This window comes from Brienomyrus brachyistius, chromosome 5, assembly GCF_023856365.1.
Source record: "Brienomyrus brachyistius isolate T26 chromosome 5, BBRACH_0.4, whole genome shotgun sequence".
Lineage (NCBI taxonomy): Eukaryota > Metazoa > Chordata > Actinopteri > Osteoglossiformes > Mormyridae > Brienomyrus > Brienomyrus brachyistius.
Window position 1 is genome coordinate 19,626,021 of NC_064537.1, and position 27,206 is coordinate 19,653,226.

At 43.5% G+C, this 27,206-nt stretch overlaps 1 protein-coding gene across 2 annotated transcripts; it reads left to right on the forward strand.

The window, feature by feature from the left end:
• Positions 1-1,328: 1,328 nt before the first annotated feature.
• tecpr1a (tectonin beta-propeller repeat containing 1a) lies at positions 1,329-26,510 on the forward strand. Of its 2 annotated transcripts, none has more exons than XM_049014483.1 (25): positions 1,329-1,446; positions 12,781-13,013; positions 13,664-13,846; positions 14,466-14,588; positions 14,744-14,866; positions 14,990-15,164; positions 15,860-15,960; positions 16,250-16,351; positions 18,147-18,295; positions 19,089-19,618; positions 19,851-19,993; positions 20,096-20,251; positions 20,750-20,899; positions 21,067-21,224; positions 21,511-21,638; positions 21,990-22,092; positions 22,177-22,273; positions 22,441-22,520; positions 22,632-22,688; positions 22,784-22,958; positions 23,069-23,198; positions 23,585-23,683; positions 24,043-24,149; positions 24,491-24,610; positions 24,706-26,510. In XM_049014483.1, the coding sequence occupies exons 2-25, from the start codon at positions 12,789-12,791 to the stop codon at positions 24,865-24,867; spliced, it is 3,576 nt and encodes a 1,191-aa protein (XP_048870440.1). In that variant the 5' UTR covers positions 1,329-1,446; positions 12,781-12,788; the 3' UTR covers positions 24,868-26,510. The 2 variants fall into 2 exon arrangements, with proteins under 2 accessions (XP_048870440.1, XP_048870439.1); XM_049014482.1 differs by having other exon boundaries at positions 14,466-14,587; positions 14,731-14,866.
• The last annotated feature ends 696 nt before the right edge of the window (positions 26,511-27,206 follow it).

Genomic DNA, 27,206 nt, shown 5'->3' on the forward strand with positions numbered 1-27,206 from the left:
ATTAGAGAATAAAAGCAGTTCTAATTGCATGTAATATAAATAACAGGAAAAGACCACAAATATTTGGAAGCATTTAGTGGGGTTGCGATAAAGCATATAAAATGCATTAATCACCAGTGCTTTCCTCTCTTTGAACAACCAAAGTCTCGGTGTATAACTGCAATGACAATAAAGTCATATCTTATCAAACAAAAAATTCTGACTGCGATTTTTTTTTACTTGTTTTAATAAGTAATCAATAATTTAAACGTTGTCACTATTGGAAAGAATGGCCTAAAGATCTGACCATGGCATGAAACATATCCATCATTCATTCTACCAGGGCATATTTAGTTACTGAAAAGATCAGGGGCTAAGTCAGGTTTACCTAGGGCTTGACTTTTTATTTTGGAGGAAGATTGACATCGGGGCTAAAATATAACACGGACTGATCGGACCTCACGACGCCCTGTGCGTCGTACCATTTGCAGCTCATCCAGTTCAGGGCCACCGAAAGGCTGCATTCTATCAAAGACAACATAACACAGGGAAACACACTGGCATAGATACGTTTGGGATATGTGTTATATTACATGTAGTAGATTAATCCTAATAAAACATCCATTTGAAATAAAATGAAATTAAATTCAGCTGCCTTCCATCCGTCTTCTAATCGCTTATCCAATACAGCGTCATGGCGGGGGGTATGGAGAACAACGTAGAGGAATGTCCTGGACTCGATGCCAGTGCATCGGCGGCCACAAACACGTGTCACTGACAAAAACAAGACAAGGCATGACTGGATGTTTTATACGTAATGATAAGTGATGCCGCGCTACATATATTTTGACGCGTTAGAACCACACGATTGCGAAGTACTTTAGTCTAAGTATCAGCTTTGAAGAACCACCATATAAAATGGATATGGAAGGGCCCAGAGGAGGTAATTATAAGTACAGGTTTGAAAGCAGATCCTGACTCGGGCGGCAGTACGATAAGCCGGTTGAAAAGAGTTTTACGTGAGCCAGCCAATATATGTTAATTGCGCAACTTCCTGTTGTGGATGCAAAAGAAGTGGGTGCCAGATCTGGCTTTAAGAATATAAGCTGTCATATAGCCTGTCTCGTGTATTACAATTCTACGAAAGTATTAAAAAAAATGTAAAGTCGTATGCTCTTAAAAGTCAATTGCACTTAGCACTCCGTGCCTTAATTATAAGGAACTGTAGAAAAAGTAAAAGGGATGAGCTTTTATTATTAGGCTTTTATTTTGATATTCTGTGACATTAAGGTGCCACTGTTGGGTTGTTGGTGACGCGTCTGCTTAAGTCTCACACTCTTTCTGGTAACCCTGGACTCGGCGTAAATATTGAATGTGGTTCTACAGTAGTGCTGAAGACAGGGCGAAAGGGCTACTGCGAAATTCTCATTTTAATCACCCGTACTTTTGTATGAAGGACAAAGGAAGGTATGTTGCGCGCTGCTGGTTTCGTCCTTCCATTTTAACCGACGTTATTAAGACCATTTGGAAGGGGAACGACGACAAAAATCGATTTTTCGAGTCCAGCTATTACAATTTAGCCGGACAGCTAGCTGGCTATATTTTAATTTACGTTTGTGTATGCCCGCTATATGTAGAATGAAGAAGATATTTCACTAGAATAATGCATCTCTAATTTATGTTTCTTTAAAATTTTGCCACCAGAAAATGCATTTAAATTTTTAGCTAGTGCAGACTACACGTCGAAGGACTGCAAGGTAAATAGCCTGTTAGTTAGCCAGGTATTTAATTTTAGCTACTGATAAAATATAGGGAAACCACTGTTTTGAGCTGAAGCCATGTTTGTTTCTAATTTAAGCGATGACACCGATGGGGTTGGGATGTGTCAGAACTTACCTGAGATGTAACAGAAGTTACTGCAGTTGTGTGTTTTTCTTTGCTTTCGTTTATTTTGCGGTTAATGCGTGTGTATTTTACCTTAACGTATCTAGCACGTTATATCCTCGTAGCTGTTCATGTATATCCTCTGAAAATGCATTATTGGTATGTCCTAACCTGTTAATCCTTAGCTGGGCATCATTTGATACCTGTCATATATACACATATGTATGTGGGTGTTCCATGCAGTCTGTACACATATGGAACGGCCCGGTATGGTTGTGCAGCTAAAACTCCAGATAGAGTCTGCAGATAATGAGACATTCCAGTGACCTGTAACATCCCATGACTGTAATCCTATCATGTCCTCATTGGTTTCAAGAGTTTGGGCAGAGGAGAAGATGGTGATTCAGGGATGCATTGTTTGTATCTCTACTTAACTACGTTCCTTCACTCATCAGTCCTCCCCTTGAAGAGAAAGGCAGTCGGTTTCTCTATTTTTGATTGCTTTCCCCCCAACTGGCAGTCTGGGCAACGTAGGGAATGAGGTAGATTGTCTGATGAAGATACTCCATAGTATTCTGCACTACATGTGTCATTTCCCACCAGCATTCCTTAACCTATGTTATTGTAGGTGCTTCTCCTGAAGGTTCCTTGAAAACCATGCCTTTGGTTTTGAGCTTAGTCATGCATAAAGTCGAGTTTCAAGAGCTTTTAAGAGTATACAGCATTTGGTGTCCTTGGTAAATGGGCAACACATCGCCGATATTAAGGGTTATCAGGACAGGGAGAAGTTATGATCTGTTTTGTATGATGGCAGTCGAAACAGTGTTGGAATGATTGCAGTAAGGAATATATGATCCATCAAGGGGACAAAATGCTGTATAATGGCAAGTTGATATCTTGCTTCAGCTGAGCCATCTGATGGAAGGAATACCAATGTGTGTTGATGAGAAGAAATTGTAACTGTTACTATGAGATGGCGTTTTATTTTGCAGTTTAATAAACATTAAATGCAAATAAACATTAAATGGAGTAAAATGGTACATAAAGATATCACTCCACAATAATGTTGTTCCATGCGTGGTTCATCGAGAAAAACAGAGCAGCCTCCTGAATGCTGTTAGCATATGCTTGGCAGTTGACGGCTAATTACATTCAGAAGGGATGTATTTTGAATCTTGAAGCTCAAGGGAAGCTTGTTCTTTCACACAGACCAAGTTTGAAAACATTAGAGGGAACATTACCAGCCTTGACAGGTTATTGGATTGAAATATTTTAGATAGCTGGTACTGCTGCCCAGGCTGAACTTTGTGCTGGTACCACAATCTTGAGCTTCAAACTGCAGATGGCAGGCAATGACGGGATATCAGGAGAGGATAGATGTATGTGGAGACCATGATTGCCATGCAGTAATATTTAGATTAATTTGGAAGATTTGGTTTGAGACGGGTTGTCAGGAGAGGAGATGGCTCATAGCCTAGACCAGCTGCTGCAGCTTTGTGTAGTATGAGCAACTCTGACAGATATTGTGTATTGTAAGTATAAGGGACTGCAGATACGTATTGGGAGAAGGTGAGGTTCTTGTTAGGTTTGATCCCAGTTGATAATGTTATCTTCAGGTAATTGGCTGTGATGATGGACTGGCTAGGATACTAGGTGATAAATTTGTTCTGTAACTTCCTTCTTACTAACATTCACTGAAGGTGATTTTCACAAGACTTCGCTTCATGCCTAAGGTGGTTTTGGCTGTGTTTGGTTGCAGATGATGTGTTGCTGACATAGTTGCAATAATTTGCCTCCGCACAGTTGAACTGCTAAGAAGGTTGCTATGGACTCATTCTTGATCCAGAAGTACCAGCAGTGTATAAACAATCATAGATGTGAAGCATAACAAAGTTCCATGACTCATGGAAGAGCACTTGTGATTAGCTTTCCTGCTACATGCTCTGAACCTCATTAGATACAGTTTCTTTCTTTTTTTTGGGGGGGGGGGGGAGGGGTCAGGTTCCCTCAGGTAAAAGGTAAATGTAAGGTAAAAGCCACATTCAGCCTAAGTGCTTTGAACACAGTGCATCAATGCAGCAATGTTCAGCTTATGATTATTTCATCAGTATAAGAGTATTGTAGTTAGTATATCTCATACATTCCTACAAGATTTTTTTTGGCTATCATTCCAGCTGATGTGTTAATGACAGCAGTACGATCATATTACATCTTTCCATCTACACACGTATGTAATATGTATGAGGACAGATGTGTTCACAAATCTGTTTCTGGACAGATGTTCATGCTCCAGTACCATCTTGATTTTTCTTTGAAAAAAGCATGTGTATTATGCATATTTGTTTTCAACATCAATTTAAATGAAAAGACAACAAATAGTGTTTGTCCTTTTAACAGGAAAAAGGGAATGCACAGTTTCTCCGAGTTGCTGCACGTTTTCTCAGTCAAGTTGCACTTTATCACCTCCTTTGATTGTGGGATTCATTACATAGTGCCAGCAGTAGGATGGAGGCCAGCGGGATGCACAGTGTGATGATGCAGAAATGAGCTTGTGTAACTAGAGCAGGGAAATATGAGAACAATATCAGGGACAACAGAACTACCATGAGACCTGTAATATTAACATATCAGAAAAAAAAAAAACAATTAGAGGTAGTCATAAATACTAATTTTACTAGTTTTGGGTGTTTAGTAAGTGCTATTCTGCTCTAATTTAGTTCTGGCCAAACATATAAAATGTTTCCAATGAAGAAAAACAAAGAAATATTTTCTGTTTTCTGATTTAAACGAAGTATTATGAGCATAAGATTATTAGATGCATCTTTTTCTCATAATTGCAGTGTTTGAATAGTAACACATTTATGTACATGTGAAATTTTTGCTTTGAAACTGTGTCCTCATAGTTTTCCATTTACCATATGGATGGCAAATTTCAGATTGTCTAGTTAATTCCCAGCATTTCAGCTTTCATTTGCACAGACTTGGCTCTCTGTGTGTTTGTTGCCCATGCTTTGACTTTTGTCTCCTGGCCCAGTTGTTCCTTGACATTTGCATTTATTTATTTAGTAGATGCTGTTATACAAAGTGACATTCAATTGAGAAGGCAGGGTCAGCCACTCCCTCGAGCAATTTGGGTTAAAGGTCTTGCACAAGGGCCCAAAAGTGACCACAGGATTTGAACTGATGACCTTCCTATCATGCATACACAGTCCCTACCCGCAGAGCCACACACTGGTACCAAAGGTACTTTTCATTGCCATATTTGAACTGTAGGCCTATATGGCGCTTTTCCACTGGCATTCAGGAACCGACCCGAACCCGAGGCGTACCGCGAAGATGGTTACGGTGCGGCCCCAGCTCGCTTCGGTTTCCCTGCAGAAGGGTCGGCTTGGGAAAGGCGTTGGCGGCTTTGGAGAGCGACAGTGATGTAAAACCGAAGAGTCGCTTATTTGCTCTTCACATGGTGTATACCATGATTTACTGTGTGCTAATTTCTGCTAGCAGGCCAGTAAGAATCGCTGTCTTACGTTAGCATCAAACGCTAACAGATTTAGCATTGACTTGCGTACATTTGCATTATGAATCCATTCCATGCAGCTGTTCTATAGCACTTTTTTAAGTAGTTGGCAGGAAATTTTCAAGTTCCAAGTTTTTGGGAATGCACAAATACATCACAAAGTGCGGTTCTACTAATAATGAATTATTTATAGAATATGCCCTTTTTTCCTTCAGATAATTCATGCAAATTGACGCAAAACACAGGAATCTCTGTGCATTACGACAAATCGAGTGGTGGTGATGCAACCATTTCTGTTTGGTTACGCTTTGGGCCTGCTAGTAAGCCGGGCCATATCAGCTTGGATACAGCTTGGGTACGGCTTGGTTCTTGGTGACAGTGGAAAAGCCCGTTTAGACTGAGTACTAGACACTAGGGCTGGGCAATATCTGAAGAAATAATATTTGACAGGGGCGGCATGGTGGTGCAGTGGTTAGCGCTGTTGCCTCACACCTCTGGGACCCGGGTTGGAGTCTCCGCCTGGGTCACATGTGTGTGGAGTTTGCAGGTTCTCCCCATGTCGTCGTGGGGTTTCCTGCGGGTACTCTGGTTTCCCCCCACAGTCCAAAAACATGCTGAGGCTAATTGGAGTTGCCCATAGGAGTGCATGTGTGCGTGGATGGTGTGTGAGTGTGCCCTGCGATGGGCTGGCCCCCCATCCTGGGTTGTTCCCTGCCTCATGCCCATTGCTTCCGGGATAGGCTACGGACCCCCGCGACCCAGTTGGATAAGTGGTTTGGAAAATGGATGGATGGATAATATTTGATATTTAAATTAAAAAAAAATCAGAATACATAGTAAGAGTTCATTTTTTTTATATAGCATTTTTCAAGATCTCAAAGATACTTAGCTAGAATAAACAGATAAATCGGGAAAACATATTACAGATATGATAATAAGGTTATACGCTCAAGCAAATAAAGAAGGATTTTAGCTTGATTTTGAAGTCTGAGACTAAGATTGACTGACGAATAGCAGTAGGGAGGTAAATAATATTGAGTCATTCAACCCCCTTTCCCCACAAAAACAGAAAAAAATTATGAGTCCTTTTGCAAGTTCTCACAATGCTTTTGTGTTGCGATTAATAATTTCACTGTGTCAGTTCAAAGTACAAAGGGTCAAATTAATGGGCTAATAACTGTTAATTGAAATGCCAGACATCTGCAGTAAGGCGTGCCCTTAAGCATGAGACCATAGGGGGCAAAGCATATCATTTACCTTTGAGACTGTGTATTGTTTTACATATTTGCACTGTGGCCACTCACCACCAGTGACTGTAAGTGAACAGCTATTGAATGGGAAGTGAGCATGCGAGCATAGAAGTGTCAATTAAAATTCACCCATAAAGGTATTTGGGGAATTAAGGGGTGTTACTTGTTTTTGTTGAAAGAAATTTCAGCTGGAAAACTGAATTTCAAATATAAAGCAAACTTTATTGCCATGTCAGACTTAAGGTTTAAACCCAAACACACTTTCTGGAATACCTCCTTGGTAGTCGTGCTTGAAGAAGCATGCTTTAGGGATGCGTGAATTGATACTGAAATATCGATTCTTTTGATCTGAATGTTTTCATTTTGAAAATCAATTTTAACATTAAAATATGGATTGCTTGCCCAGTAATTTAAATGTTTACCTTATAGAAAACAGGACTTGAACTATTATTGGGCAAGGCCCCCCACAGAGGGGGAGAGGGGGCCTTGACAGTAAGGAAAAGTGCTCCCCCCGTCCCCCAGGCTGACAGAAATTATCATCTGCTATATTATTCTACAAGTGTTGTGTTCAGGTTCGCCCTAGTCGAGTCCAACTCAAGGCTGTATGTGTCACAAATAACAAATCTAGTTCAACTCAAGACTGTGTTCAACAGGAGAGCAAATCTAAGATGAAACTTGAGTTCATTACCGGAGCTGGGTAGCTGAAAAACATAATAAATTCAAGTTCAGAATTGATTCTGGAACCAAAGAATATGCAAAAAATAATACAAAGTTTCTTTAAAATGTATTTTTATTTAACAGACTTTTATTATTCGTAACACAATGTAGCTAAACATAAAGTGCACACACACCTAAGTAACACTATATGTGATATGATTGACACTCCTCACACTACAACAATGACGTGTTGCTTTTCAGAAATATAAGAACTGTTAGCATTTTATGTCTTAAAGGTACACAGTGGGATCCCTTTATGATGGGGTAATTTTTTTTTTACAACTGTCTAGCTAGCTGCTACCATCAGCAAACATAACATCATTGATATTTTTTTCAGTGTCTGAAAAATTACTGGTTTGATTCCACTCCCAGCAAATCAATCACACCATCATTAGGTTCTTGAGCAAGAGACCAGGGACAAGTGTTGAACATAGTCAGTTGCTGAACAGACTTTTTATACAGTTGTTTAAAAAAAGATAAGTCAGATCAAAGGGTGCTTTTCTACCGCACCAAGTACGGCACTTTTGGCACTCTCCCTTTTCCACTGACTTCCGGTCGGGCACCGGTACCAAACCAGCTGGGGCACTTCTTTGTTACTTCGATACTTAGAGGCGGGACTTAAAATGCTTTCTTTGTCTTTTGCCACATTTATAACAGTTACCTCCGAAAACAACAATATATATAATATATAAATATTTTTGTTACTTTGTTTAATTATGATCTGGTCGAAAGAGCAGATATAACAAAAAGATCAGAATTGCATGAGAAGAAATTTTTAAAGTATTTTGTTTAATATACTTGGACAGCACACATATAACGTATGTAGCATGCGGTCCTAACTGCTTTTAAACAGCAAGGATGAAAATCATTGTTTCGGAGAACACATGCAGAGCTCATGCAAAAGGTAAACTTTACACTGATCTAAAAATATATATTAGATAATCTATAAAAGGAAGAATAATTGGGGGGCAGCGTGTGGCTCTGTGTGCCTGTAATCAGAAGGTCGCAGGTTCAAACCCAGCCTCAGCCTGTGGGTCCTTGAGCAAGGCCCTTAACTCCCAGCTCCCTGGGCACTGCTACGGGTGGCAGCCCTTCGCAGACAACTTCCTCTATGAAAAAAGAGCAAGTTGTGGGAGGCGTAAAGACAATTTCCCTACGGGGATTAATAAAGTATCAATTATAATTATTATTATTATTATTATTATAATTAAAATGGCAAAGCTAGCTAATGTTTTTGTATGAGAGTAAAAATGTTTTAGCAAAACAAACTCACTGCGCTATAATGTCCGTATACAGTATTGAAAGTAAGAAAAAGCCCGATCTTAATTTAGCTTATTAGCCGTGGAAGAATTAAATGTCATAACGATGTGATGATGCCATTAATATCGCACATCGTCCAAGCTTACTACAGCCATTTTTCAAATTTAGTGCAAAACACCCCGCCTCGCGTTGTAATGTCATAAAGCACCGGTACTAGTTCTTACACTTTGAAGTACCGTACTTTGGATACTTTCTCGAAGTACCAGAAGTACAGTACCCGGTGCGATAGAAAAACGCCCAAAGATGTGAATGTTGCACATGCACAATAATTCCCTGTCACATTCAAAGGCTTTGTCTTCTTGATTATTTAGTGTGTCAGGAGTCCATTCAATAACTGACCTAGGCTTGTGCAGTTTGAAGCTAATACATTTTTGGGAATTTATCTATGACATTTATCAATGGGGCAGTACAAATTGGAAGTCATACCAGCCACCTCACAGTTAGCGATGCTTTACACTCTTTGCATTCCTAGGTGTGTTTCTTTTTACTGGATGTCTTGCACAGAAACATCTTATGGTTGATGTACGCAAACCAGATAATTGACTTGGTAGACATGATGAATGGGTGCATACACAACATTCAAAAACACATTGAAGTTAATATAGGAATTTGGAGAGGGTGCTGAAGCTGCATCCAGGCTGCAGACAATCCGAGTTCATGACAAGACCAACTCCATTCATATATAGACTCCAAACCATATTTGAATCCAGACTAAAGTACTACAGCAATGTATTCTACCCTTTGTACTTCAGATGGACACAGTGCAGCTAGTAATAAATATGTATAAAAATACAACATTAAACTACCCAGCCAGCTTGAATGGTGAAAACACTATTACTGCAACGGGCAATATTTGTGAAACACTGCGCTATAATAGGCATTTTTGAAGCGTATTTTCCTGACAAAGGTGAAAACCGCCAGTTAGTCACCGTCAGTGTTCGACACTGGGCTACTTATCTAATATAGTTTGATATTATGGATCGCTAATAATAACGTCATGCTGTAGCTTATGGTTGTTTGTATGTCACGCCTGCTTTCTGTCTGATTCCTTCATGTTTTTAGCTTCTCCACCTACGTTTGTGTCACAAGTTACTGCTAATAGAAAAAGCTTAATTGGGACACTGATAATGTGCCCATTATTCTTTCTCATTGGTGTTAATTGATACTCATGGGGGGAGAAAAAAAATTGGATAGTGGAACTGGTGTCCCAGATTAAATTAACCAAACAGGTCATTGCAAATAAAATCTATAGTCTATAGGATTCTCTAAGCCTCCCAACAGTAGATGAGTGATTGTGCTGATGCATGGGAATCTACGTTATGCCATGAGAAGATGAATATATTTCATAATCGTGTGTAAAACTGCTTAATACTGGCAATACACTCTCCCTGCGTCACATGCAGTTAAAACCTAGTGCAACCATGAACTGTGAAGCACAGAGGTTTGTATAGTCTTAGAAGGGGTTTGGTTATGTGTCTCTCTATCCCCAGGCTTCACCTCTCCTGTGTCTGTTGCACCTCGGTTTACCATAACATGGTATGACTGGTAATGCTGCTGCTTCTCATTTCTCATCAGGGAACTTTTTGTGTTGTCTGTGATACAACATCCACATGTAGTAGTATGAGACTTAAACCGTTCATATGAGCTAGATAAAGTTTTAACCAGGGTACAGGCAATTTATTCTCTTAAGCAGAAAGAAGACTTAAAGGTACAGTGTTTACTCCACTGCCTGGTTTTATACTTAACATAGATGTAAATGAGCGGAGATGTCGCGTTTGTGCCTTTTACTAATAACTAATCCAGTGTAGTAGCTGCCCAAAAATAACGCACAAGTTCTAAAATAGCTTTATATGAATAAAATACAAATAAAACCAAAATTTAGTCTCTAAATACTTGCACATGATGCATCTTCATTAATATTATAATAAAGAAACACCAGTCTCTTTTTATATTTAACAAAAGGGTTAGTACATTTCGACAATTGTTTTTGGCATTAAAAATTATGTCAAATTTTGTCAAAAATTTTCATTATCGTTTTTGTCGCCGAAATTAACACTAAAACCTCAACTCTGCTTCAGGCTTTTACTTCTAGCCCACAGTCGATGAGCTAAATGGTTAAAGAACCAGTTGCCTTTTCTTGGCTAAATTATTCTTTTGTCGCCATTTCCTCTGAGGTTTATGTTCTGTAGGCACTGTAACAGCCACTGCTTCTGAATGAAGTGAACAAATCATGATGCATGTGCAAATGCCGTCGACACACAGCTATGTATATTACATATAGAATGTGTAACAACAGTCAAATGCACTTTTCAGCTTTAACTGTATATCTGTAACTCTTCTTAACAGATATAATTTTACAAGTATAATGTGTCATTGAATTGTTATCAGTTTATTGTTTAAAGTGTCCTTCTATACATGGCTATATCAGATACGGGTCCCGTGTTAGACGTGCTCTTGGCTGGAGCAGGATTTCTGATGTGAGGCCTGTATCCAGTAGCACTGTGCAGGCAGTAATCTGCATTTTATTTTCTATATTCACTCCTTGCTTCGTGTTACCTCCAAATACTCTGGCAGTTTGGGGCTGTGCTCTTTGATGCATTGGCACGTCTAAATTGACAGTAGGTTGTGATTGCGTGTGCATGTTTGTGCCCTGCAGCGAGAAACAGAAGCTTCCTTACAGGTACATGCACATCTATCTGAAAAATAGTTAAAGTCCTTGAAGTCTTCACTTTGTCCAGTTGCTGCACCGGTTTCTATGGAAGGTTATTAGCTCTGCTTACATTATATTTCTGCGCTTTTCATGTTCAAACAACATTGACTGTTTTTATTCCACAGAACAGTTGGTGTGGTGTGAATATTATAAAGCATGGTTATCTATTTGGAAATTACTGCAGTTCTTCCTCAGAGGAAAAGATTTTCACTTTGCATGCAATGAATTATCTGTCCTGGAAATCATTTTTGGTCATGTAATGCAATTTTGATATATTAAATGCCAATTATAGGTGTGATTTTGCGCCTAGATCTGTGGTACTTGGTAGTGAAGAAAATAAGTTGTTGGTCTTACAGTAATTTGCAGAACTGTTCCTACCTGCAGTGAGACAGTGAGACTTCTGTAAGATCCATCTTGCTCTCTTTAGGCTCAGCTAAAATTGCTGGTAGTCTTGTCACCTGTCCCGTAATGAAAAATTAAATGCTATGTCCCATTTTTTTAACCAAACGTATTTCCCCTGATTGAAAGTACCAAATGGTGAAATAACTTGGCAGTATTTCCAGTTTTAATTGCCACAAATTTTCGGCAGAGGTGACAGTACACAGCCTGTTGCATGTCAGACTTGGGAAAAAACACCACTACTCTACTGACGTCTTCTTACCTTGTTGATCCACAATATGTCTTTTAAGAAAAAAAAAAAAGAAGATGATGCTGACCTGCCACCTTTGCCAGTGACACTTTGAAGGGCACTTATCTCTTCCATGCTATTACCAAAACAGCAGCATCCGCGTGCTCTACTAACTCAACAAACCTTGCTGTGCATTTGTTGGTTATAGGTTGTCCGTTCCTAAAAGACTGCCATATGATTGGTTGGAATTGCGTTTGTTTCTGTGATGTGACAGGCTGATGTGTGCTATCAATGTTCCGCATCGACAGTTTCACAAATTTTCTCATTCTCTAATTTACATTTTAAATGATGATAAGTTTTATGTGTAAATATGTTGCTTAGCTCTACTTCTGAACATAATTTTCTACCCCCAGAGATTAAAAACACTCTCCATGTACTATGTAATGTGACAGAAAGGTGTGTTTTTCTTACAGCATCATTAGCTGCAGTGTGCTGCTAATGAGGCACGACATTGTAATAAGACTGCCATGTTAAAGTTGGTCAGTTAGCCTTCAGGACCTGACATTAAGGTAAAACTTATGTTAAGGTCCAACTGGGATGGCGCTGTCATGAGTTTTTCTGTTGAAACCCCTGGCTTATAAGGCATTGGAGAACTTGGTGATCTCGATGATGATAGTGGTAATAGGGTCATGTTACGTAATCCTTTAGGAAAAGGCTCTTTTAGCTATGCCTGTTGTAGCTTTTGGCTGACGGCCCCTTGCTTGCTCTTTGACAGGGTGCACCATGCCTAGCTCCCTCCTGTGGGCAGTGGACGTGTTCGGCAGGGTATATAGCCTGTCCCCCACAAGCCAGCAGTGGGACCTGTGCAAGGATGCTCAGCTGGAGATCAAGCGCATCACCGCCACACAGCAGTGTTGCTGGGCCATTGCCTGTGACCACCAGATCTACCTGAACGTCTACGCCAGCGACGTGCCCATCCGCTACCAGGAGGAGACGTATGAGAACCAGGTGCTTTTGGCTGGACGCACTGTGTCAGGCTTATGGAGAAGTGGGCTGATCCTCTGTCAGCCATGCTGCCTCTTTATACAAGTTAAAATCACATCTCTAAGCTTATCCCCATGTCATTCCCATTGTGCTAAAATGGCAGAACTTTCAGTTTCATTCTAATAAATCTATATGACTTATGAAATAGCAAGTACGTACATGTTGTGTCTGCTTGCTTAGCTTTTGTGTAAGTCTGTTTTGTGTCCAGGGTAAGCTTTTGTGTTGCAACATATTTATGTAATTTGCTGTTTATCCTGCTGCTCTTGTGGTCGGGAAGCTTTTTATTGAAGAATTAGGTGTTGGAAGTGCTTGTCTTGTCTTGACGTTTGCTCCGCTCAGACTCTGAAAGCATTTCTGAGTTTCATTTTCATGAGACTGACTGCTTCTTTCGCAAGCTGGGAGCTTGCATCAGTTGAAGTGTGTCAGCTGATTCAGCGCAGGGTTTTCTGGTTGGAGGTGCATGCTGGTTGGCTGGTTGGCCTGCGTTCGACGTGCCCTGCTCCTTTGATTGGTCCTTTCTGCCCTGACTGCAGCCTTAAGACACATGCCAGACAAATAGACAGACTTAAGTTAGACCGGGAACCACTGTGCCTTCTCCTGTTGGTATTCTCCAGCGATGGAACCCCATGGACGGCTTCTCAGACCGGCTGCTGCCCAGTGACCGCTGGCAGTGGAGCGATGTGACGGGCCTGAAGCACCAGCCGCTGGACAGCTTCCAGCTGCCCTCAGACAACTGGGAGTGGGAGGCGGACTGGTATGTGGACGAGAACTTCGGCGGGGAAGCCACTGAGAAAGCGGTAAGTGGAGCAGGCCAGCAGCTGCACGGTGGCAGTCGTCACGGTCAATTACTGGACAGCCTGTCCTTTAAGTTTGGATCAGTGCCATCTCTACTCTACACTAAGGCTGCAGTCCGGTTTGTTGTCTGTCATTTGGGGGATGGGAAGGCGCGTGACAAAAGGCCTTGGTGTCTACTGGAATGGAAAGAAATGTTAGGCCTCACCAGTCTGATAGAAGCGAATATGCTACTGCTTTAAGGCCCGTTTTTGGGGGGCTGACGGTGGCTCTGTCCAATACCAGGCTTCCCCTATGTCCCTCGTAGAAGAGTTCAGAAACATCTTTCCTTTAATTTGTTTTGGTTCCAGTAAGCCAGTGTGGTTGTATGCAATTCCTACACTATAAACATTTTAAACTATAACAACAGAAAATGACAGAAGTATGAGAAGTCGTAGATGTAATTATGGACATTTTTACTATCCTCTGTGATTGTCCAGCATTATATCATTCTCCACGAGAAAATTCTTTTTTTTTTTTTTTTTTAATTCAAATCGTAAATTGCAGGTTAAGTTTAGCTGGCAGGAAGCCTGGTTAGTGACATTAACAAGCTGCTGTTTTTTAAGCGGCTGATTTTGTGACCAGGGCTGGACGTACGCCATCGATTTTCCAGCCAGCTACACCAAAGACAAGAAGTGGAACTCCTGCGTCCGTCGCCGGCGATGGATCCGCTTCAGGAGGTACAAGGCACGGGACACCTGGGCCAAGGTGAGGGTCCGAGAGGTAGCTTTGCATAAATCCACCACTTCTTAATTCTAGTATAAGGCAGGTTGTCGTCTTATCGGTCATGGTTATATGACCTCTGTATATGGGATCGCTATGTTTGACTGTACTTTTTTTGGTCCCATCTGGTATCTGAGCAGGTCTCCTCAGAACTACCCGGGTCGCTCCCAGACCCGTTCAGTGACATCAGTTGTGGGGGTTGGGAGATCACCGAGGAGCCCATGGGTCAGATCTCGCTGTGGGCAGTCACTCTGCAGGGGAAGGTACGCAGCTTTTCACCGACTTCCTTGTAGTTTCATAATTTTGCCACTAGAAGCCACTAAAAATCCTTTTCTCTTATTGGGTTTACTCGTCTTACTCGTGTGTTTGTGTGTGGGTTGCAACAGGTCTGGTTTAGGGAGGGCATTCACCACCAAAACCCTGAGGGCTCAGCCTGGGTGGAGGTGCAGTGCCCAGGGGAAGTGGTGCAGATCAGCTGTGGCCCAGGGGACCTGGTGTGGGCTGTCATGTGGGAGGGTCACCTCCTGGTCCGGGAGGGCATCGGGAGGGACTGTCCCAAAGGTCAGTCGCTCCGGACAGCTAGCACCCGTGTGCTCCACGGCTGCCCAAAATCCCCTTACCTCAGGCAGTAAGCCATGGTTCTTTGCCATACTTAGCATGTCCATGTGTAGCTATAGGGATTAATCCATGTATTTATTGGAAATATATACAAATGCAAGGTTTAGCCAGTGTTTCTTATTTACCCCAGCTATCTTTCCCTTTCGTCAGGTCAGTCACTGGAAGTTTAGGCTAAATACCTTGACAGCTGCACGCTTGCTATGTGTTCTCTTCCGCACTTGTATGTGACTTTGTACAAACACTGGCAAATATATATATAAATGATTGCTAACACTGGATAAACGCTTCCAAATATGTAAACGTAAAGGTATTTGAAAACTGTTTCTCTAGCGCTTTGCCCGCTAAGCTCATGTTATTTCTGTGGTAGGTACTCTTCCCCGTTGGCTTGTAGTGGTTACACGTCCAGACAAGTATTATTTTTGGCTTAAATAATGAACGTTAAGTACGTTGCTTCGTGGTTTGACCGCAGGCCCCTGCTGGGAATTAGGCCAGCAGCCTGAAGCTGTAAGCCCAGTTCAGTTCTTCAGCACTGATTTACATGCTGACTGTATAGTGACAGTGTTACGAGTTCAGTGGTGTGTTCTTTTTTTGGGTCGGGTGTCTGACTTAACACCTGCCACATCGCTTGGAAACTGCAGGAACCTCCTGGGCGGTAGTGCAATCCCCCAGCCCTGAGTTCGGTGCCATCCACGTAGCTGTGGGCATCAATGTGGTATGGGCTGTCACGAAGGATCGCAAGGCAAGTGTGCGTTCAGAGTCACTCTCGTCTGTTTGCAAATACACCCCCATGCACACTCTCTCTAGCTCCTTGTTTTATCCAAAATTCACCCCGTAATAAAAATAAGTATCCTACAGAATTACTTTCTTTAAATGATTGGCGTTGTTATATGATATTTGTTTTGCAAAACAACAAGCACTGCTATTATTTGCATTGCTGTTAAACATAAACCTCGTAATGTTAATCGCACTGTTTGTGGTTTTCAATGTTTCTTTTTTTCTCTTTTCCTTTTCCCTCCTTTATATATCAGGTTTGGTTCCGACGGGGCATAAACTCTCACAATCCCTGTGGTTCAGGCTGGATTTCCATGGTGGGAGAAATGGTGATGATAGATGTTGGTGTCAATGACCAGGTACGGGAATGGGTCTCCTTAGATTTTAATTTTTATACAAAACCATTGACTAAAGAGACTTTACAGCAAATTACTGGGATTTGTCTGAAGGCATTTTGCAGAAGATAATTGAATATGGTTTCACTCTGGGGAGACCCCCATGCTAAATAAGGCAGGCACTAGTCACATGGCTGCATGTTTTTCTTTTTTGGGCCTTGCATAACCCCCCCACTATCAGTATGTCCCTCCCAGTCTCTCACTTATTTTCTGCAACTTATTTGTTTTTTTTGTTTTTAAATGTCACACACTTAGTATGTCTGTCAGTTTCACATGACCAGGTGTGTATTTCTGAAAAGCAGGCGTGGCAAGTGATACGGAACCCCCGGTCTAGCGTCCCCACACACACACACACACACACACACACACCACACACACACACACACACACAAACACACACACACACACACACACCTCCACCAAAACCCATACTTTGATCTCACAGAGCCTGCTGGGTATTTATTGCGAATGCTAATGCATTGATCCATTGACTTCTGTTAGAGTACCAGTACCAAAGGTTCCAGTACCTAAATTGCCAAACCAGCTGGGGTGCTTTTTTGTTGCTTACTCTTAGGGTGGGACTTTCTTTTTCAATTGGTTATGCAAATAGCCTGCCGCTGAAACACAATGCAAACGGTCGTCTTGAAAAAAGTTAGAAAACAACAACAAATGAAGTTTAAAAAACAGTGCGATCTGGTCGAAAGAACAGATACAATAAGATCAGAATGACCTGACAAGAAATTTTAAAAAGTATTTTCTATAATATGCTAGACAGCACGGTATTTGAAAAATTCCAAATGCGGTGATGTGATATTATTGTAATAAGTGTGTTGTGATTTTGATTATGATTGTCTCAGAGAATGCATGCAGCACTGATGCAAAAGCAGCGGAGGTAAATGTTAAACTGATTTTTGAAACATTTACTTGATAATCTTGAAGAGGAATATTCATTAAAATTGCAAAGCTCGCTAAGTTTTTTTTTCTTGTGACAGAGTAAAAATGTTTTAGCGAAACCTTAACCTCCTACACTATAATGTTCGTGTAGTATGATGGTCTGAAGTCTGATCTCCATCTTGCTTACTGGTGTTGGTACCAGTTTTTATGCCGGTGCAAAACCCACACCTTGAAGTACGGTACCTTTAGAACTTTCTTGAAACACCAAAAGTACGGTTCCTGGTGCGGTGGAAAAGTGCCCAGAGTGTCTGAACCAAACAATCCACAAGCAGAATGATTTCCAGTCAGAAACGCCTGCTTTCCCTGAACTCTCCAGCCCAAGGGCTCATGTACCATCAGCACATAAGTTGTCCTTCTTAGGAGGCAAAGGCTAGTCACACTTCACGGCCTTCAGCCCTTTTTTCACTAATACTTTTCTTCAGTGAAAATAGAGAACTTCATATGCGCCTTGAGTTTGCACTCTTGCTTCACACTTCCAGTGTTGTGAGTTTGAATCCCATCCATGCTATTTATCTGGCGGTTGAACGTTCTTTCTCTCTCGTACAAGTTTGTCCAGGTACTCCAGTTTTCTCTTACCGTTGAAAACACGCTGCCGAACATGTCCGTGGCGTCTCTGAATTGCCCGCGGTGTGTAGTTTTGTGTGGTCAGACGTGGCCTGGTACCCCAGCCATGTGTCCTGTGCTGCCTGGGATAGGCTCCAGGCACCCCCACTAAAAGCAGCCCCAGTGACTCGCTACCTGTATGTGTGAAATAAAAGCCCCTGCTTGGCCCTGCCGTCTCCCCAAACGCTCCTCTGTGTTCCAGGTGTGGGGTATCAGCTCGGAGGATCGGGCCGTGTACTTCCGGCAGGGCGTCACCTCCAGCGAGCTCAGTGGAAAGGCATGGAAGGCGCTGACATCGCTCCGGGACGGGGACCGGTCCAGCTCCAGGTCCAGCGCCGGCAGCCTGGCCAGGTGCCACGGTCCGCCGGGTCGCCTCACGGTGCCACAGCGCCGTATCTGTATTATACAGTGCCCAGTTTTAAATGACCATTTCTCAACCGAACTATTAATAAATACTGACGTATATGCTCAGGCCGTTTTTCGAGTCAGCATTGGCCAGTGAAAACACACACGTTCCTGGCAGCAAATAAGGGGCAGGAATTCTAGCCTTGAACAGGAAATCAGGCCCTTTTTCCAGAACAATTTCCCCTTCTGTCATTAACGTAGCTCCCACTTGCTTTGGACTTTGAATCCATCAGCCAAATCACGGTGTGCCGTCACGGAGAGAGAGCCCCGCCCACCACTTTCCTCAGTTTACTATCAGTCTTTTAACAGCATGGAACAAGAAATAAAAACGGTTCAGATGATGGGATACACGGTAAAGAGCGCTGGATGTAGGGGTTCTGAGGGGACTTGTCTGTACTGACAAAAAAACACATAGAGTTACATTACCGTTCACAGTGGCTCAGAAGTGATTATTTCTCCAAAAAGACTGTTGCTGTTAGCTGTTGATAGCTACCAATGATACAAAAGAAATTCCAGTAAAGTCTATTGTTTGTTCCAACTTTCAACGCTCTGAGTTCGAAACATCTTCCCTTGCCCCACCTGCCAGAAAATGGCACGAAACATGCTAATTGCTAAATTCCAAGGTTTATTTATTCTATGACTGTTATCTTACTGTGGAATTTGCACCAGTTATGCACCAGTATCCAGTTGGCGGTACTGATCCATTTCTGAATGGGCACCTTCTCTCGGTCACTTGCAGTGCTGGCTGCTTCTTCAGTAATGAGGTGACAGTGCAGAACCAGGGGTCTGTGACCAGTGACATGGACATGGAGCCAGAGGGGGCAACGGGGGGGAATCCAGATGCCAAGGAGCAAGCTGACGCTTCCAAGCGGCGCCTCCCGAAGGTGACCAGCGACAGCTTCATCTCCGAGCTGGTGTCCGACCGAGAAGGCCAGCCAGAGAAGCATGAGGGCACAGCGGTGGCCCCCATCCCGGAGGAGGAGGCCGAAACGGAGCAGGAAGTGAAGGTGGCCCCTGCCGTGGTGCTCTCCCTCAGCCCGTCGGGCAGGCCGGATCACCACTGGAGCAACGTCGACCTGGAGGAGGCGCAGGGCCGCCTAGCTGGGGGCCGCCCGGCCTCCGACCCTGGTGATAGCTGCAGCCTGTCCTCCGTGGCCACATACAACCTGGACGAGCCGTACGGGGCCGACGATCATCCCATCTGGGCATGGGTCAACGGGGGCAGCTGTGCCGTGGACTCGCACTCGCAGCTCAACTGGTTCAACTCGGGTCAGCATCGTGTCAGGCTCTCAAAACCCAGCTATAAGCAGCGATGTACTGCACATTATATCTGCACACTCTGATACATCAGAAGTGAGCTCTCGCTGGTCATTTGCTTCTAGGAATATGAAGACCCAGAATGCAAAACCAGGTTACAGTGTTACCACGTGTCACCAGTCCCTTTGGCTTGTGCCTCCTTAGGAACTCAAAAGAACTTTCTGTCTGTCTGTCTGTCCCTCAGGCGTTTCCTCTGCACAGTCCATGTCCTTGTCCGTGTCCCCTGCGCAGACAGCGGCCTGGCGCAAGCAGATCTTCGAGCAGCTCAGCGAGAGGTCCAAGCGGGAGATGGAGAACTTCAGGCATTACGAGCAGGCGGTGGAACAGGTAGCGACCCACCCTCCCCATAGCACGGGCTGCTGGGTCAACCACCCACGTGTATGCCGGCCATGTCACTAAGTGCGTTTGCCCCCGGCGTGTGTGACGTAGGCGGTCTGGGTGAAGAAGGGCACCATGCAGTGGTGGAGAGACTGGAAGCCCTACAAGTGGGTAGATGTCCACTTTGCACTGGAGCAGTTCTGCGGCACCGACGGCAACAAAGAGGGAATCATCTTCATCTACTACACCTTTAATGAAGAGAAGAAGGTTGGCTCTTTGTCCTACTGCCCGATGCGTTATTTGTCGTAGTCATAAAACCATGCTTGATATGGCTTTAACTCCATCTTCTTATGCAATTGTCCTAAAAGGAGATTAGTTTAGAAAACATATCACTGTGCATTTTACGACATCGGTGGTCAATACGCTTCATAGTTAGCTTACCAGCCCAGAAGGCTAATAATTGCAATGTGAATTTATTTCATTATGTTACTAATTTCGCCAATGCTGACTAGCGAGGTACAAGACAAAATATTAGTATGTTGTTTTCAAATATACATCTTAAAGGCAAACCATGTGTGACTTCCTTATTAACATTATTCCTTATTAACATCACTAAACCAACACTCTTGAAACAAAACGTCGCATCTTTTACCACGCCACTTTCGCCCGACGCTGCGAAGACGACACAGTTTTTTCACGCTAGTGTGACCGCTCCCTGAGCCGCCAGGTGATGCCGTCCTTCAGTGTCTCCCTGCTTCTTCGCAGTACCTGCACACCTTCATAAACGAGGTGACCATTTTGGTGCCGGTGCTCAGTGATTCCAAGCACACCTTCGCCATCTACACCCCGGAGAGAACCAAACAGCGCTGGCCCATCCGCCTGGCTGTGTCCACAGAGCAGGAGATGCATGACTGGGTAAAACTGGAAACCTAACAGGCTGCATGAGTTACATATCGGTGACCGGTAACTAAAAGTAGCTTAACAGTTCATTTGTGGAGCCTGTTGTCGGAGCTGACGTATTGCTATCATAGTGCACTCATTCTGGATCAACGTTGGCCTTCAGTTGTGTCCCCATTCCGCAGCTCGCCCTCCTGAGTGTGTCCTGCTGCGACTCGAGGGGCATCCAGGGCCCCCCATCCAAACAGGCCATATGGTCTGTCACCTGCAAGGGGGACGTCTTTGTCAGTGAGCCCGCACCCAGCCTGGAGGCCTCGCCCTACCCCATGCCTTGCGATCAGATGTACGGCACATCAGGAGTTTCCTCATACAGTTTTTCATTTATTGCCACTGCTATAGGTGCTTTTAAACAACTACATTTTGTAATCGTTGCTTCGCTAAAAATGAAGCTCCTCTTGTCAAGAGGAGAAATCTCTAGAGATTCGGAAGGATATGAGCATGACTGTCTTTCAGTACTCTGCCTCATTCTGTAGCAGTTCATTTACTTAAAATTTTGTCCTCAATTGTGGACACATGACCTGGCGTTCCTAGGGTTCTGTTCATGGAAATTGTTCTGTCCTGCGCATCAGGTACTGGCATCAGATCGGGGGGCATCTGCACGTCATAGAGTGCAACAGTTTGGGCGTGGTGTGGGGCATTGGGTATGACCACACCGCCTGGGTCTACACTGGGGGCTATGGAGGCGGCTTCTTCCAGGGTAAATTCTCCTTCGAAATCTTTATTGCAGGGGCGGGCAGCCTGAGGGTCTGTGTGGGTGTGGGGGTTTTTGGGATGACCTCTTAATCAGATATATATACAATAAGAGCGGGTCTCCAGGACAGGAGCTGAGGAAAAACCACTGCTTTATTAATGGCTGATTGAGAGGCCGTCCCAAAAACCTGCACCTCCACCACCCCCCCGTGCTTCAGGTCCCCCACCCCTGCTTTAATGTCAAATGGTGTGAAGTAGCCAGTAGTGTCTAGAGCTTGCTTCCTGATGTGCTTAAAAAAGAAAATGGTCTATGCAAGATTTTGGTACCAGATCTCAAGTAAACGTGTGTTGTGTGCAGGACTGGCGAGCAGCACAGACAACATCTACACGCAAACGGACACAAAGAGCGTATACATCTACGAGAATCAGCGCTGGAACCCAGTCACAGGATACACCAACAGGTGCCGTCCTCGGGGCGAAAGGCATGCGGGGGCTGTGCTGCGGGGGCCTCCGACCCAAGTAACCAGTTTCCCCGCCCCCCGCAGGGGTCTGCCCACTGACCGCTACATGTGGAGCGATGCCTCAGGACTGCAGGAGTGCACTAAGGAGAACACCAAGCTCCCCTCCCCACAGTGGGCCTGGGTCGGTACTCCCATTCAGCCATTCAGACGTTAGCCAGAACATCCGCTGGAATGATTATATTCAGTGGATATGTATCTTGCCGTTGTTTTGCTCTCTGTTCCGTAATCATGGTCCACTGTGCTCTGCCATAGCTCCTCTTCCTCTTCGTCATCCATGTCTTTTGACAGGTGAATGACTGGACCATCGACTACAACGTCTCCGGAGGAACAGACAAGGAGGGCTGGCAATATGCTGCTGATTTCCCAACGTAAGTTTTCTCTGATCTGACTACATTGTGACCCTGCCTTTTACTCCACTTGAATGACAGGGTGTGTTCAGTCTTTTCGGGATATTCATACAGCACTTCTTTGTCATCCAGGTCATTTCATGGCTCTAAGACACTGAAGGACTTTGTCAGGCGTAGACGTTGGGCCAGGTATCTCAAGGGGTTATATGTCCTCACAATCTTCAGAAATACTCGTGCAAGATTTCAGCCCATTTGCTGACATTTGTGATTGGTTCCTTTCCCAGAAAATGCAAACTCACAACAACTGGCCCCTGGAAGGAGGTGCCTCCCATCCCGCTGTCTGAAATCACCATCCTGCCCTGCATGGCCGCGAGCAAATTGGAGCATGTGCCTCTGTGGGCCATCAGCAGCAAAGGAGACGTCCTGTGTCGCCTGGGTGTCACTCTGCAGGCTCCCGCTGTGAGGACCCTCCTCTTCCGCCATTCACATCCTCCATCCATCTCCCACGCATGTCCAGATCTGAGGGCCTCTGCCGTGTTCAAACACACAAACGTTGCTTTGACTCGCAGGGTACCTCCTGGCTTCACGTGGGGACAGACCAGCCGTTCAAGTCCATCTCCATAGGTAGTGCTCACCAGGTGTGGGCTATTGCCAGGGACGGCTCAGTGTTCTACAGGGGTTCCGTGTCTCCTCAGAACCCTGCAGGCAAGTTTGTCTCAGTCATACCAGTGAGAAGAATACAATTTTTATGAAGTCTTCATGGTGCCCTTCCCAGACGGTTTAGTTACCATCGTTTGATGATACGTAGATTAGACATCAATTGCTTGACTCCTTTAAATAAAATTACTTTGACATGATGTACCTGAGGTACCTTTCTGATGAACGCAAAAAACTTTCTGGAACTGCTGCAGATTTCACAGTGGGAAGTGTCCTTCACTCAAGCACAGTGAGGACCTTATTCATGGTTTTTTCAATCAGCTGCGTTGCAGATGAAAATGTCGTACTTTATCTGTGAACAAAGTGTTATAATTCTGGTCCGTAGTAAGACTGACACCTTGGCTTGAACTTGCACGATGTCTGGTGACTTGCAGGCGACTGCTGGTACCACATCCCATCCCCACCTCGGCAGAAGCTAAAACAGGTGTCTGTGGGGAGAACCTCCGTGTACGCAGTCGATGAAAACGGTGTGTTTGCAGACCACCCGCCAAATGTTTAGATCAGTGTTTCCCAACCCGGTCCTCGGGGACCAACAGTCGGTCCACGTTTTCGCTCTCCCCCCAGCTCCCTGCCAGACAGTCGACATTTTTTGCTCAGGAGCTGGGAGGGAGCAAAAACATGGACGGTCTCTGGGTCCCCGAGGACCAGATTTGGAAATGCTACTTTAGATGATGCCGTTATAATGTACCCTGGCTCATCCGGCATCTCTGAAAAGCTCTTTATTGCCACAAGTCCACAGAAGTTTGGGAATGATAAATGGATTGTGCACTTTTCTCATCCCTCTCCTGATTACCACACCATAATAACATACTGTGTCTCCCTGCAGGTAACCTGTGGTTCCGTCAGGGTCTCACTCCCAGTTACCCGCAGGGTTCGTCTTGGGAGCACATCTCCACCAACGTCCGCAAAGTCTCTGTTGGGCCTCTGGACCAGGTCTGTGAGTCCGACTCAGTCCAGTAGGGAAATATATGCTGCCGTAGAAATAGATGAAATTTCTCGTATTTTAGTATAAAACAGATCTGACTCTTTAAATCGCCTATGAAATAAATTCAGATGAATAATTAAACATAACCTCTGCTTAGTGTATGTTTCTTCTACGCGAGCAGCGAATGTGAAATGAATTACTCATGATTTTGTCGTACGGACACCTTATGCCGAGCTGTCGGTTCGCTGTGCCATTATCGTTCTGGTCGGAGACCCAGGAAGAACAGCTGTGTTGTGGTTCCTGGCGGGGGATGGATGTTAGGATGACAGTGTCTTCCCTTGTGTTCCAGGTGTGGATAATTGCAGATAAAGTTCAAGGCAGCCACAGTCTGAGTTGTGGCACCGTCTGTCGCCGGCTGGGCGTGCAGCCCATGGAGCCCAAGGGACTGTCCTGGGACTATGGAATCGGGGTAGGTCACCCAGGGCCCCGGGGCCCCGTGTGCTTGTGGAGAATGTCGCTCATGAGCCACTGGTGCTGAATGGCTCCTGTGTTTTCTGTTTTTAGGGGGGGTGGGAGCACATCACTGTGAGGGGGAACTCGACGGAAGCCCCACGCATCAACATGCCCAGCATGCTCGGGGGCCCCACCCCGGCCAGCGGGACCCCACGCAGCACCCCGCCTGTCAGCATCCCAGACGTGATGAACGGGAATGCCGTCAGGTCGTAAAGGAGGCGTGGCCTCCTCGCCCTCCACATCACTCCAGTTATCTTCTGCCCCTGAGCCTTCTCTGCCCATTGTCCCACAATGCACTTCAGTCAGTCACCTCGTTTGGCTCTCATTCACTCCTCAGACATTCCTGTTACATTTCAGGATAGTCACTCCCATCTTCAGTCCACTCTGTTATTCCTTTCTGGTGTTTTTTTTTTTGTTTGTTTTTTTTAACGTTGCTGTTCCTGTTTACTGGTTTTGTTTAGTTTTTGTTTTGCGTTTGCACACTGCGTGACATTCCAGTATCATTTTTTGTGCAGATCAGTAGGTGACGCTGTCATGCATATCCTTGTTTGACTGTTTTTTTGTCTTTAGTTCTTACCTGAGATCCCTTTTTTTCCCCCAGTGTGTTGAAAGGAACACTTAACTGTCAGTTATGGGGCAATATTGTATGGTACTGACGACGAAGTACAAGAGTTTGCTGATTGTCATGGTGATGTGAGCAAAGCAGCATTCAGTAAAGCGGATTTGCTTTTTGATCTTATTTTAGGTCAGTTTTCTTTAATTAGGAAACGTGACAGGGAGTTTGGAACTGATAGCATATAATGCCAGTTGCTGGCAACAGGTATTTTACTTTTTGCACTAGAGGGAATGTGGGATAGGACTTTAATATAAATGGAATGTTCTGAAAGCTGATAGTAAAACTGATTTTGCACATCAGCTGACATGTGACAGATTTTTCCCAACTTCCCCTGTTTTGCACTTGAGGTTGAAGCTGTGAAGGGGGTAAGGTCATCTTTATGGTGGACAGGCACATTTTAAAAATGTATTTTAGCATTAATTTCACTGTCAAAAAATATATGTAAAATACTAATATTTATTCCTTTTTCTGTGAAGCTGAAAAATAAATATTTTCTTCTCAGGTACTTATACAACACCACTCCATCCCTTTGCACAATCATGAACTGTAACGGTATCATTCACGGTTTTTTTTTTTTTTTTTTTTTTTTTACAAAAGTTTGGGGGATTAAAAGGGGAAATATTTATTATTCAGTATATTGATTATTAAAAAGAAGTTTACATTTGTCATTACAAATAACTGTTTAAAAAAAAATGAATAAAGAATGAGTTTAAAAAAAAATGTATGGAAGGCAGAAAACAATCATCTTTTGACCCGTCACAGTAAAGTGAGTGATGGTGCGACAGTTTACTATTGTAAGGATGACATTAGGCATTATTTGTACAGAGGTCTGTTTGGTGTTGTTGTACTGTCGCACTTCTGATTTGCACAAGTTGGTCTGTATTTGATGAATTATGCACATAGAGGCATTCTACACTAAGTGGGTTTTCAATCCCTTAAATCATTACATTTCCATTCTACATTAAGATGTCTGTGTTTGTTTTTTAGGAGTGATCTGTAACATGGAAAGATCAGCCTGGCTTTCACAGACTAGCATTTCCTGTCTCATTGTATGCTACCCAACTTGGGACGGTTGTACTACTATACACTATGATTTTGTTTGTTGTGTGTTTTTCCCAGCGTGTGCATGGTTAGTGTGTCCTCATTGAATGTTTTCTTTAGCTTACATGATTTTTGTGTATTTTACCATAGTTTTGCTCAATGTGTTGCTCTAAATGAATAAATGCTAGTGTTGACTAAATGGGAATCATTCTTTCAAAGGAATAACATTTTGGCTGCGCTTGGATAACCAAGGCAGGTCAAGTATTTCAGCCATTGTTGCTAATTTGTTTCAAATGCAGTTTTACTGCCCACAAGCATGCAAATAACTGTGTGCTTTGCTTATAGACTGGAGGTTGTGTGAAAACTAGCCCACAATTTTGTTATATCACTTTATGCGATTTAAACGACTATCCAGACAATCTAACACAGTGAAGTAAAAGCTTCTTTTGGTCAGCCAGTAGTCGGTAAATGTATACAGTCACAGGTTTTTGAACACCATATATTTAGCACTTTTGGTTAAACTTTAAGCAATGCACTCATTGTAATCACATTCACTTTTTGAAGAAGACAGATGAAGGAAAGGTGAACGTGGTCCGCAGAACCTAACATCACTGAGTTTATTTGGAATGAAGTGCTTGGAAAGGTGAAGGGTAGATGGACAGTTAGTGTAGTTCATTCGTAGGCCCCTTTCCAGCAGTGTTAAAGTGCACCTTTAACTGATAAGATTCCTGAAGAGTGTGTTCAGCCTGAATTGCTGTAAAAGGTGGCTATTTTGATGGCAGTTTTGTCAGGAGGTGGCACTTTTGTGTAATAGCCATTTCATTTTTTTTTTGTTTTGTATATAGCACTGATATTGCTTAAATGTTAAAAAGACATTTTCTTTAAGTTGTTAAAA

What these genes read in the sequence shown, in the direction of transcription:
- tecpr1a (XM_049014482.1), top strand. Translation starts at nt 12,789, where the DNA reads ATGCCTAGCTCCCTCCTGTGGGCAGTGGACGTGTTCGGCAGGGTATAT. An exon ending in GGGAAGCCACTGAGAAAGCG is followed by an intron (nt 13,847 to 14,465) that starts GTAAGTGGAGCA and finishes TTTTGTGACCAG; the next exon opens with GGCTGGACGTACGCCATCGA. An exon ending in TATGCTGCTGATTTCCCAAC is followed by an intron (nt 22,521 to 22,631) that starts GTAAGTTTTCTC and finishes TTTGTCATCCAG; the next exon opens with GTCATTTCATGGCTCTAAGA.